Source organism: Crotalus tigris, unplaced genomic scaffold (assembly GCF_016545835.1).
Source record: "Crotalus tigris isolate CLP2741 ecotype Arizona unplaced genomic scaffold, ASM1654583v1 scf7180000017764.6130737, whole genome shotgun sequence".
Classification (NCBI taxonomy): Eukaryota; Metazoa; Chordata; class Lepidosauria; order Squamata; family Viperidae; genus Crotalus; species Crotalus tigris.
In genome coordinates this window covers 1,107,370-1,119,843 of record NW_024096618.1, presented here as the reverse complement: position 1 = coordinate 1,119,843, position 12,474 = coordinate 1,107,370, and the positions used below count along the sequence as shown (strand labels likewise).

The 12,474-nt window shown below is 40.7% G+C and overlaps 3 protein-coding genes across 6 annotated transcripts in view; 1 reads left to right on the top strand and 2 right to left on the bottom strand.

The window, feature by feature from the left end:
* The window catches only part of ACY3 (aminoacylase 3), a 25,935-nt gene extending 23,729 nt beyond the window's left edge, over positions 1-2,206 (bottom strand). Inside the window, exon 1 of one of the 2 annotated variants that reach the window (XM_039341018.1) lies at positions 1,161-2,206. The gene's annotated coding sequence lies outside the window, so the exon portion shown is untranslated. The remainder of the gene's footprint in view (positions 1-1,160) is intronic. The other variant, XM_039341017.1, reaches the window with a different exon arrangement.
* Positions 1-4,017, top strand: part of LOC120306940 (T-box transcription factor TBX10-like) — a 5,993-nt gene extending 1,976 nt beyond the window's left edge. Inside the window, exons 3-4 of the mRNA XM_039341020.1 lie at positions 1,189-1,277; positions 2,201-4,017. Of these exons, the coding sequence (XP_039196954.1) occupies positions 1,189-1,277; positions 2,201-2,475 (364 nt within the window). The 3' untranslated portion in view covers positions 2,476-4,017. The remainder of the gene's footprint in view (positions 1-1,188; positions 1,278-2,200) is intronic.
* Positions 3,006-12,474, bottom strand: part of TCIRG1 (T cell immune regulator 1, ATPase H+ transporting V0 subunit a3) — a 22,154-nt gene continuing 12,685 nt past the window's right edge. For all 3 annotated transcript variants that reach the window (XM_039341014.1, XM_039341016.1, XM_039341015.1), the window contains exons 11-21: positions 11,707-11,857; positions 11,212-11,351; positions 10,709-10,866; positions 10,528-10,618; positions 8,923-9,041; positions 8,412-8,625; positions 6,565-6,678; positions 6,163-6,282; positions 5,431-5,548; positions 4,603-4,774; positions 3,006-4,182 (exon numbers count right to left, since the gene is read on the bottom strand). In XM_039341014.1, the coding sequence (XP_039196948.1) occupies positions 4,101-4,182; positions 4,603-4,774; positions 5,431-5,548; positions 6,163-6,282; positions 6,565-6,678; positions 8,412-8,625; positions 8,923-9,041; positions 10,528-10,618; positions 10,709-10,866; positions 11,212-11,351; positions 11,707-11,857 (1,479 nt within the window). In that variant the 3' untranslated portion in view covers positions 3,006-4,100. The remainder of the gene's footprint in view (positions 4,183-4,602; positions 4,775-5,430; positions 5,549-6,162; positions 6,283-6,564; positions 6,679-8,411; positions 8,626-8,922; positions 9,042-10,527; positions 10,619-10,708; positions 10,867-11,211; positions 11,352-11,706; positions 11,858-12,474) is intronic.

Genomic DNA, 12,474 nt, shown 5'->3' with positions numbered 1-12,474 from the left:
GTATTTTTATTGTCAGGTCAGTATGATTCAGTTTTTCTGAAGCTAGGTAGTTTTTTTTTTAATATACTTTCTGTAAAACTAGGCAGACCTTGGCCACCCTTTGATTACATCATTAATGATAATATATTGCTATGTCTTCTTGTGTTGGTTCTGTTTAGTTTTGTTTTATTTGAATGTTTAATTTATGTGTTGGCCTTCAGCTGTAATAATAAATTGATTGATTGATTACCTTTGACTTCCACTCATCAGTTGGACTGCCTGTAGATGGTGATTTACTAGTCTTCCAGGTGGCTGTAAGATAGTTTTATGACTTTGCTGTCATTCAGGCTAGAAGAGGAAACTGGCAGAACTCTTTGTCTAATTTCATCCCAGTTGATGTACGCCAAACTGAGAAGTGTTGCAAGGGAATGGCAGTTCTGGCAATAAATGCAGCCAGAGGCACCCAGAGGTATTCCATAGATTCAAAATGATGCCGAAATAGGGAAAATGATATTGTCCCCACTCCCCAAAATAGTCAGGCAGAACCTCTTTTTGACTAAAGGAAAAATTCTGTAATGTTCTAATTTGAGATATCTCTTTTCCAGTTTAAATCAATTTATTTCTTTAATAACCGAGCAAAATGACAATGAAGTAACTGACAGGGAGGAATTATGCCCACAGCATTCTCAACCAGGCAACCTGTCAAATGCTAGCACCTGACAATATCAATACCTTATCAATACCTTTAAAAGAGATCTACAATGCCTAATTCATGGTCTTGGTAATGATAATGTGATCAGGGTCTAGAACAGCTAAGGTCAAATTTAGCCTGCCTCCACAGATGCAAAGGGATCAAAGTCTGAATCATGAAATACATTATCCGAAAAGGGTAGGCAGTGTCCGAGACACGTCATGCTACTTCTGTCACAATTCACTTTACCTCAGAAGGCTTCCCCCCCCCCCCATCTGTAATGTCTAAAACTGCTATAGAACCCATTCCACCAATGTTTGGGGAATGATTTATTGTATCAACTAAATCTGTGTCATTCCCATAACTCAACAAAAAGGAGGAATTAAGACACCAGTGGTAGCTAAGGACATAGCTGGAAATGGATCAAGTTGTTCTCCAAAAAACCTCCTGTAGAGGTTAACTACTTAAGGGAAATTTCACATTTATATACCTTAACTGGTTATGTTGTATGTGCATAGGCCGGGATCCTCAGGGCAACTACTGAGTTGTTTATCACGGAATGGGAATGCCTCCTCCTTAGCCCAACTTCAAGAGATTCCAGAGAAAGGTAAGATGAAAAATTAATTATCAGTTTAGAATGGAGAAATCTACAGGAAAGCATTCTTAAATCCACATGCCTACTAGGAAAACCAACAATCCCATAACACTGAAATTTTATGCTTTACTAATCTCCATTTAGAGGTTTAAGGTAATGAAGCTAGAGGACTTCCTACATAACTGTTTTATAAAGTTTTTGTGAGTTAAGTGCTGTCTTCTTCCATACTGCCTACATTGTAAGCTGAAATTAGCTGTTTTTTTTTTTCATTCCATTAAGCTTGCTTCCAGGTTTGGCTATAATCAAGTTGTATCTAATCCAAATTTTTGCTGAAGCACACTTAATCATTAGGTAAAGAACTCAGAGGAAAACTTGAACTTTGTTCTTTAAAGATCTGTATCATAAAGGTACCAAAAATGTTTAAATGCCTAGGCAATATCTGGAAAGCTACTGAAAGCTGAAGATTATGGCTTCCACAATTAGTAAATAGTTACCTTGGTATCTTCTCATTTAGCAAACAAGAGAAGAATCAACATCAACAACGACTTGCATACATTTTTCTCCGAGGCAGTTTGATTATATTCCTGTGTCTTTAATCTCTGCACCAAACTGGCTCTCCAAGTTTAGTAAGTTGAACTGTTAGCAAGAGAATTGGACCAAACAATGAACCGGTATTTAAATTGCTAGTTTCCAACAACTTAAAAATAGTAAAATGCAAATCACACTATTATCTCCTGAGATCCTAGGTCTTAGCGAAATCATATAGCTACCAGTATTCCCTGGATGTGGTTTCCTCAGTGGAGGTTTTGCCTTCCCCTCTGATCAGCAACAGCAAAGAAGGTATATTTCAAGAGTGTCACACTGTGTAGAAACGGAAGAGGGCTTCCGGTAATAGCTTTTATTTTCTACAGCTCTCTCTCTCTCTCTCTTTCTAGGGTTTTCCAGCAATCACCACCTTCCTCCTGCCATCCTCAGAGAAGCCTCCCAATTCCAGCATCAACCTCTGGTGACATCAGCCAGCCTCCCAGATGTATGCATTGCACGGCGACCCTTGAATGAAGCCCCAGGGGCCCTGCCCTACAAGCATCTTTCCTATCACAGCTTCTACGTGGGAGCTCGAACTGGGACAGCCCCTTATGCCCTACCTAGCAACCGGGCAACCAGCTTCCATACTCTCAATATTTACACAGCTGGTGGTTATGAGCAATGAGACAGCAGGAGCAGCCGTCCCCTGGCCCAGTTCAGATCAAACTTTCCTAAAGAACCCTTTTCATCTCCCAATGATGCTTTTTATGACACTGCCTGCCAGGAGGTTTCGCCCATTATACAACTCCCTCTTCATTGAAGGCATTTTGGGGATCGCATTTTTTATGCCCAACTGATACTTATAGCTTATCCCCTGCCCTAGATTAACAGAGTTGCCCAACATTTCCTCAATTACATATTAAATAATTGTATTATATATAGATACGATGTAGTCCAATACAAAACTAACCTCTTCTCAAAGGTGTAGTGGAACTCAAAACAGGAATGGAAAGTAGATTTCACTGAGATTCTGGCCACTTGCTCATTAACTGCTTCTACTCCTTACCCCTCTGAAACAGCCCACAGCGGTTAAGGAATTCAACCCCACCTCCAAACACAACAACCCTGACTGAAACACACCCGCCCCATGTCCAAATCTGCAAAGCAGAAATCCCAAGTAAATCTTGTGACTACAAAATGCTCTCCAGGCAGAGATAAAAATGCAGCGAGTTTTATTTTTGTTGCTGAGTTAGTGCCACAGGGATAAGGATTAATGTCTTTAGCACAGAATTCTACCTGGCCTATTGAATGCACTGTCCTCTTAAGGGGAGGATGTGACAGAGTGAGACAAGCTTTCAGTGCATTCTTGAGGCCTCCCTGCCTTCAATGTGAAGGAAGCTTGCAGTGCACTTCATGCCAAGAATCCCTCTTTTGCCTTTGGCAAAGTTAAGCTTAGTTGGCCCACCTGGGAGAGGTGCTGTTTCTATTTGCCTCCTCTCTGGTCCACGTTCCATTAATATGCTTTGCTAACAGTCCGTAAGCTGAGCTCAGAAGATAGAAAAAACAGCCAACATCTTAATCCACTTCCCTGTATTAACACCCAACATGTCAACTGTGCTTTAGATCAAGTCTGTCTTGACGGCTTGGATCTGCCTCCACCTCGTATTTTGGTAGATGCAGCATCAACCTGAGTTCTTTGTCACAATAATTTTTTTTCTGAGGCTGACCTGGACACTAACCCCCAATAAAATTCTAGTACAGTTCTGCAGAAAGTAAAAAATCCCTTGGCCAGGTCTCTTGTCAACTAATCTAAGTAAGTAAACCGGTCCCTTTTTACACAGATGAGTGATACAAATGGACAATGTCCTTCTAGTTCCAATAGAACCAAATTTCAGTGTTTCCTATATTCTAATTTTCCTTAAGGTCTTTTACCATTTTTTCCCACCAGAGCTTTCAGGATACAGAAATATACATAAGATGGTTATTGAAACAACAAATCACCTAAATCAAAAGATCTGCAAACAATGTGGCAAGATTCAAAACACAGCTCTGGAAGATTGTTCCTTCAGTTCCAAAATATCAGCCTAAATACTGATATTCGTGTGTGAGTCAGCACAGGATCTCGGTTTAATCGTAACAGGCTGTTAAAAGCTAGTGCATTTTCTGCCCGGATAGAAGTCACAAGCAATAGATGGGGAAGCAAGAGTCAGTTTAAAAAAAAAAAAAAGCAACATAAGCTGATAGCTTTGCCTATTAGTTCAGGATGGCACACTAAATATTCCCTTGTTGGAGAAGCAGTCACTTTTTTTCTTAGATCCAAATGTCGCTGGTGAAGTTGAAGGGGCTGAACTGGTATCCAGTACCTGAATAGAATTTGTTCTGGAATTCCACCCTGAAAAATACAGAACAGGTCAGTCTAGGATTGGCAAGATCAACTCTATCCCCAGTTTTATCTAGTTCCAATAGAGATGCGCTGTGTCATCCCAGATTCAACAACCCATCTAGGATCAAAGACTTGATCTCTTTGGAAATCATTTATCATCTCTACGACTCCTAAATGTTAGCATAGAGGCACTTAGCAATCCAAGCCAAATAAGTCAGACATGTCAAACTCGCGACGTCATGTGACGTTGCGCGACATATCGGAGCTTTTTCCATGGCAATGGGGTGGGCGCGGTTTCGTTGTCATGCGTCCGGCCATGGGCCTGCAGTTTGACACCCCTGGAATAAGTGAACAGCATTTACACAAAATGTTCTTGTGTTTCACAGAACTAATCCCTCTCCCATGCAAGTGTGAGCATATATGTCTCACCAATGAAGACGAAGGGCATGCAGGAAAGCTGAGAGTCCCTCCATCACCAGCAAAATTGCTACAGTCAATACTGCAAACGAAGCAAAGACAGGTACAAGGACAGCCACACCTTCGTAGCCCTTTAGCTGAAAGCCAATCTTCATCACCATACTCCAGAGGACCTCTGAGAGCTCTGTGGACAGGAATAAGTGCAAGCAGTTACCAAAGATTACGAAAGGGCAAATTCTCTCCCTATTGCATGCTAGGAATCTTTGCAGAAAGGGCATGAACCATCTTAATCAGACTTAATTTTGAGGCCAAATCACTGGCTATATATGCACTGTGATATTGTTTATGGCAGGGGTCCTCAACCTTGGCAACTTTAAAACTTGTGAACTTCAACTCCCAGAATTCCTCAAGTCCACAAGTCTTAAAGTTGCCAAGGTTGAGGACCCCTGGTTTACGGCATATCGTGTGTAAATCTGGCCAACCACGTTGACTACTTTGTTGACCATGGTTTAGCAAATAATGGGTTAGCGCAATATGAAAACCCAGTTTCTCACACACAATGATTTTACATGATGCCTAGACCTTCAGTTTGTTTAATCTTGTTTTGCTGAATAAATCATGTTTATCTGGCTTCATGTAACAACCAACGCCATAAGCCATGCTATACAAAACCAAAACCAAACAGCACACGATGATTTGCTGCAATACACCAACCCAACCGCCATCACCTTTCCCAGGAATTTCAGGAAAAACTCTTGCCAACCAAATAATCAGCCTGGCACAGATGTTTGCAGCCAAAACCTCCTCTATTTTCCTCACTTCCCACCCCCAGGAACTCACGTGCGTGGGCCAAACTGAGAGCCCAGAGACGCAGATAAGAGGCCGTGTTCGAGATGCAGCCCAGGCAATACTCAATAGTGTGGATTGTTTGATGCATTATCGCGTCGCTAAAGTCAAACTATCGGAGAGATGGAAAAGAATTGGGTGGCAGTGAGGACTAGCCAGGTGCTCTGAACTATGCTCAACGCCCTCTCCCTGGAGCCTTTTCCAAAATCCAAAGAAAGGAAATGAAAGGAGAGGGAGAGGAAGAGGGGAGGGGGGGGGGGAGGAAGACAGCAAATAGAGACTGATGAACAGAGCCAGTCTCAGATCAGAAGGTAGATTTAAAAAAAAAACCAATAATGTTGGGAGGCAAATGGCACGAGTGTCATGGCATATGTACTTATAAACTTAAGATCTTGGGGCACAGATATGAAGTTGCTTCTTTTACACAATGCCATCACGACAAACATGTTTTCATTCTGTCATAGTTGCAACTTTTATAGACATTGCTGCCTGCATCTCTCTGTTCAAAACGTAAGTACTGATGTATCTCTCTATGCTGGTTGTTTCGGCTATTTCATCAATTTCAGCCTTTCTTTTATTCTCCTACTGTGTCTAAAAAAGTCACTTAAGTGAAAATAAAGTCTTCAGGTTGTGGCAAATCTGTACAAAGTACTAGTCAAATGGCTGGGAGGGAGGACACGGAACAAAATTCTGGCCATCACTACCAAATTAAAGTAAAAGTATTACCTTCTCCCCTTCCTGGTTGGTTTCCATGTGATCCATGTCACCTTCAGCAATGTTCACAGATACTTTTCGTTCCTGTGAGTTCAGCAGTGGTTGCCGCTCTCCTGCTATGGAAGGATTGTGCTGCAAACATCCCAGAACACATCAACCATCAGAGAAGAGGCTTCTCAAATATCCCAGGATATATATAAGCAAAAGATCCCCTCCCCCTGAACCTGCTATCTTCCTCAATAGCATACGCCATCTTGGAGGATGCTTCAGTGTTCATTAAAGGCCTTTCTCGGCTCAGTCCTTGAATTGGTGGGCCCAAGAGAGGAAAGTCTTAGAATCCACATAGCTGGCAACTGAACTAGGGAACCCGGTTTGTACAACAGTCCTAAATGAATCCCAGGGAGTGATTCTTACCCGAGATTGGGGAACCTTCTGGCAATGTTTGTACCAGAGATACAAGGGTGTCCCCAGCAACAGGATGGGCACGGAGATTAGAGCCACCGACATCAACACCTTCTGCACTACTATCTGTAGTGAGCAAGAGGACAATTGTAGTTATTGCAGCCCTATCTCAAAGCATTCAAAATTAAAGTAACTTTACAGGAATGAAAAAAAACACCCTTTTCTGAGTTGCATCTCAAAATTAGAACAAGGCACCAGAGCAAAGACAAGTACAGGCACCCTCTTCTCCCTTTCTCATAGTTTATTTCAATTCTTATCCTATGAAACTTTATTGATGAGGATCTTTTTACACTCTAATCACGTTATTATTATATACTGTCTTATTAACAAAACAAAATAAAATAGGACTCTGAAAATTGTTTTATTAACTGAAAACTAGGAAACCATTCAATGCTTCCCTCAAAGTATTACAGTCCACCTGATTGTGTTAAAAAAAAAAAATGGTTACCAGCACAGTAAGCTTGAAAGTGTACTACCCAGTAAAGGGAATATGTTCCTAATATTAAACAAGGCATTAATAATATTTTGATTACTTAGTTCCATTTTTGAGTATTTTCCTTGACAGATTTAAAATGCAGCAAAAATAAGAAAGCAGCATCTAAAATAGTAAGCAGCATCCTCATATGGCACCTGTGGAAGCCCAAAACTAATTATTAAAAAAATAAAATGGCAGAAATTTCATAATTTCATAATCGCATGAGATTTCAGTGTTCCCAGCTGAAATATCACTAGATTGTATAAGATTTTAGGATGAGAGTATCTTGTGAGATTTGGCAGTTTGGATATGAATATGCATAAGCTTGAGTTTTTTGACAAGTACCAAAGGCATTTTTGGATAACTCTCAATAGCTAGAATTACATTTGTCTTCAGGTTCTCAATCTATAACTATTTCCAAAAATATTTTTCCACAGGTCTTGTGGCTTTGTATCTCTGGTTGACGTGTGCACATCATTGGTCATTACAAAACCAAATGATGAATTGGTTTGTGAAACCACCATCACCATTTAAACAGAAAATTCTCCTCAAATAACATTTCTCAAAAAAGCTGGTCACAAATCCAGCATTAAAAAGAAAATGCAGATGAATAGCAATGATTGAATAGAACAAAGCCATCTTAGTATGTTACAAGGCTAATTTGATTGTGGATGAGGCGGCCAAGTTGCTACGCATAATTATCAGACCTGGGTGGACCCAGAGGGGATTATCTGAAGATAGAGAATTTATGACTAATCCTTTCTCCTATTGTTTTTGCCCCCCTCTGTAAAATCCCATCTGTTAAGCAATGCCACCCATTTGGACCCTGAACACATTTTTTTTCCTGTTGTCAGCCTTGTTCTATCAAATAGTACCCCTCAGAGATTTTCCTAGGCTCTGGATTAGGGTGGGACATAGGCTTCCTATCTGAAGGATCTGAGTAGTTTTTTTACTGGGAAAACCATCTTCTTTTGCTGTTTTTGCTTGTTGTTTTATACTCCCATGTTTAATTTTATTTGCCACCAAAGTCACCGACACGTCTGGCAGCCTTAGGAATGTGAATGATAACCCAATCAAAGAAAAATAAATTTCAAGGGAACATTTTATCCCCAAGCAGCTTCCTCTATTCCTGTATTATCTGACAACGTGCACATCTGGAACAAATAGATGTTATTTGGATATATAATTTTCTGAATTATGTATCTGTCCTATCCCATTCAATTCAACAGATTCTAGAAAGAAGAAAAACAATGGAGAATTAAAGGGAGGAATACTTTTAAAGTAGGGAATCAAAAAAATAGGATATGATGCTAGAAGCAGTTACCTGGTGCTTAAAGAGCGTAGTATTTTCATCACTCTCTGAAAACAGGAACATGTTAATGAAGTGGATGAGAATGCTAGGGGCGAACTTGGAGTTAGAAACATCATACATAAACCATTTGTAAAATATCAGGATTACAAGGTAGCCAAAGAGCAGCAGAAGGAAAGTGATCTCTGGAAGGAAAACCAATAGGATCTTGTATCTTTGCTTGAAGTGGCTGCAAACCAGACAGACGGGAGAAGTCATCAACAAAACCATCAGAGACACATCCAGCCCAATATCACTGATTAGGCAGATGCCTCTTGGGAAGCAGCAGCTCAATCCCCATTATGTTCCTTAGCCTCTAAGGAAAAGAAAGTACCATATAGTACCATTATCTCTAGCTACTAGCAGTTTTACCCTCCATAATTGTATCCAACTCCCTTTTAATACCCACTCTGTTGATTGTAATCAAAGTAGAATTTCCAAGACCCCTTTTGTTGGCCAAGCAGGGGTACATCAACTGGATACTCACATGTGGTTGAAGATGCCAAGAAACACTCCAAAGGTCATGTGAAAAATGCCCAAGATCACAGACATCTTCATTTTGAAGGAGTTTAGAAAGGTGAGGTGATTAACAGCCAGACTCCAGATCTAGCTCATAAGAGAGGAAGACAAAAAATCCCACACATGGCAGTGACAAGAGCCAGTTCAGATTTGGGAAGGGGGAAAAAATAAAAGGAAAGCAGAGGAGAGAAACCCAATTAATTTTAATTCTGGTTCCATCTTATTTACAGCTGGACTTTGGATATAAAAGTATCATCTCTATATAAAGGAGCAACGTGGACTGAAAAAAGATTTTTTCCATCAAACATACAACTGATTGGTTGCAATATATGGATGCCAAGATAGTAGCATTCTTAAATATATCTTTGTACATTTAAACAAAGGAGGGGAATGGAAATAAATATATCTACAAATGCATATGATAACCCAAAGTAAATCTGAGATTACATATTTGCCTAAAATTAACCGCAATTCTGATTTAATTTCAGGACTACAGTGAGATATAAAACGGATATTAATTTTGTTTTGTCTTAAATCAGTTTTCTCCCAGCTGTTGACCTTTAGTTGAGTTGGAACTATATCTTCCAGAATTCCTTGTCAGAATGCTGGAATTAATTGCTTGGCGTTATAGTCCAATACACACCTGCACAGGTGTTTGATATTAGGAAATTGTCATGGTTAAATATTCAGCATGTATTTAAAATAAATACAACAGAAATTCAAATATGTTGCAAAATTAACATTCAAACTATATTAAGAACCTTTTATTAAACCCCTATCACATTCTTCTGTTCAAATTATAGTTTTGTTTATTAACTTAATGCATTTACATTCCTTTTTTCTTATGAAAGCTTAAAAGATTGTATATACGGGTCTTCCCCTCATTTTATCTTTGCCATACAGACTGGGCCTGATTGGGCCAAAGAAACTAAGAGAACTCAGTGACTAAGTGGGGAATTACTTCTGTTAGCTGAATCAAAGCATTTTGCATGTTAGTTAGTTATATATATCCACCTATTGTTGATGCAGCAACAACAATGCAGCAAAGTGCTCAACAGTCAGTGGAGTTCCCTGAGGTCAGCTCTCACCACAAAAGCAAAGTCTTTTGAAAATTAGGAGGGAGGATATGCCACCTTGAGCTCCTGAAGGAAAGGCAGGATATCACTAAGGAAGGCAGGCATATTGTATTGAGTACTTGCATTCAAATCCTCACAGTCAGTTACCGTAAATGCCGGCGTATAAGACGACTTCCGCGAGCGCTGAAATCGGCGCCAAAGACTGGGGTCGTCTTATATGCCGAGTCGTCTTATACGCCGGAAATACTGGTAGTTTCCGGCATATAAGACGACGTTCTAGGAATGCGGCCCGGCTATAAAGACGGGGGTCGTCTTATACGCCGGGTCGCCTAATACGCCGGCATATACGGTATTTTAGATCAGCTGAAAGATAATGGAAACCTATCAATTTTAGATTTGTTCAACATGGTTAAATATACCTAGTTCCTTTCCATCTAGCACACATCAAGCAGCACTAACCCGCATAACTACTTGTTTCAAGTTGCCACTCAGCTTACCGGATCTATCCCAAAAGGGTAGGGACCATTAAAAACGCCACTGACATTGGGGTCCAGGTTTAGAGAAAGGCTTTCTATGATGTAGTCTGAGCTGTAAGGAAAAGAAGAGTTTCAGGTGGTGACTATGCCCCCCCCCCAAGGAGAGGGAGAGTTTTGGCTTTAAGAACAGGCCCTTTGCTACCTCCAGTCCGAGTTGTTGGCCATAGCAGCGACACTCCAAGCAGAGGGGAAGATGGCCATTGCCTTGCCAAAGCATTCGTTGTAGATGAAACCGGTGTAGACAGAGAAGGCACCCATTAGGAGGATGAGGTAACGGCCCTCAAAGAACATCTGCCAGATCTGATAAGGGAAGGTAACATTAAGTGTACACGATGCATGGGGGGAACATACCCACGAGCCCATGTACAGTATTACATTTAGTTTCTGAAAGTGTTCAGCTTCTCAACTGGTCGGAGACAGAACTTAGGGATAGGGTATCTGCCAACCAGAACTAACTCCCCCCCCCTTTTTTTTTTTAGGATTTAAAAAAGGGGTAGCATCATCTTGTGGTCCTTAAGGGAAAAAAGAGGATGAACTTGTTCTAAAATTATTTCCAGATCTCTGGCAGAAATAGATTATCTTTTTTCTCCATCTACCTAAAGTGCACATTCCATGGAAAAAAGATCCTCTTCAACCAGGGCTCACCTCATTCTCCACTTTCTTCATGCCAGGCCGATTCTCAAAAAGCACCATCCAAAGGGCAAAGAAGAACATCAGTAGTCCATGGCCAACATCCCCAAACATGACGGCAAAGAGGAAAGGGAAAGTGATGATGGTGTAAGGAGCTGAAAAGGAAGGCTGACATTAGCTGAGAAGCCCAAGGGAAGTCCCACAGCTACTTGCCCTCTTGCTTAAATCAGCCCAAATTGTCACCATCCCTGCCTTGGTTATTTTTTGGAACCATAAAAGAATCGAGAATAATTGACACATCACATCAGCTCATATGCCATCCTGTTAGGCTTATACATTCTCTAAAACCGACACTTATTCCTGTTGGCTTTTTAATCTCTTTTACTCCCTATATGGCTCTCCCTTGTTTGGAGGCGAGGAGGTGTCATAGCTGTTACTGCAACTTGCAGTATCAAGCAATGGATCAAACCTTCAAGGTAAAGAGATGAGGGATGTAGCACATTTCCTCACCTGGGTTCATCTCTTGATAGCTGGTCACTCCATAGACATCAATAATGTTCTGGAAGCCAGCAGTGAATTTATTGCTGCGAATGAAAGTTGGGGGGTTCTCGGTGCAGATAATGCGATGGACAAAGGACTCCACTCCAGAACCACTGCGCTGCTGTAGGAACAAAAGAGGATCACCTAGGGGAGTTTAGGCAATGGATGTACTTGAGGTTGGACAGTTTTTCTCCTCTGTCTCTTTCTGAAAGGGTTTGCAGCAACTCAACTTCTACACTGCAGAGTCATGAGTCACCCAAGTACACACCCGAGGGCAAATTGCAACCCATCCTAAAAGAATCTGGAGCACTAAATCAAGTGCACCATGACAAGTGCAATTGTCTCTTTGCAGAGGCCGCTACTCAGCTACTGCTTTCCAAAATAAAAATTAAGTTTCTAGTCATCATGACTATTAAAGGCGATGGGTACCAAAGATTCAGAAGTCAAAGGCTCTCCAGGGTTACAAACTCTAATTATTTTCCATTATTACCTTTTGCTACCTCTCACAATTCAGAGCTCTGTGGACTAATTGGAAAGCTTGAAGTCCTATCTCAAAATAATCTAGGTGTATGTCAGAAAGTCACAGCTCTGACACCTGCATGCTACAAGGATGCTACCTGCAACCTACAAGGAGGAGCCAGGAATTATGCAAATCCCTGAATTCACATTTCTCAGCCACTGGAAATCTTCAGCCTTTTCTTTAGTGTCTGAGATTTTAGCACACATTATTTACATATC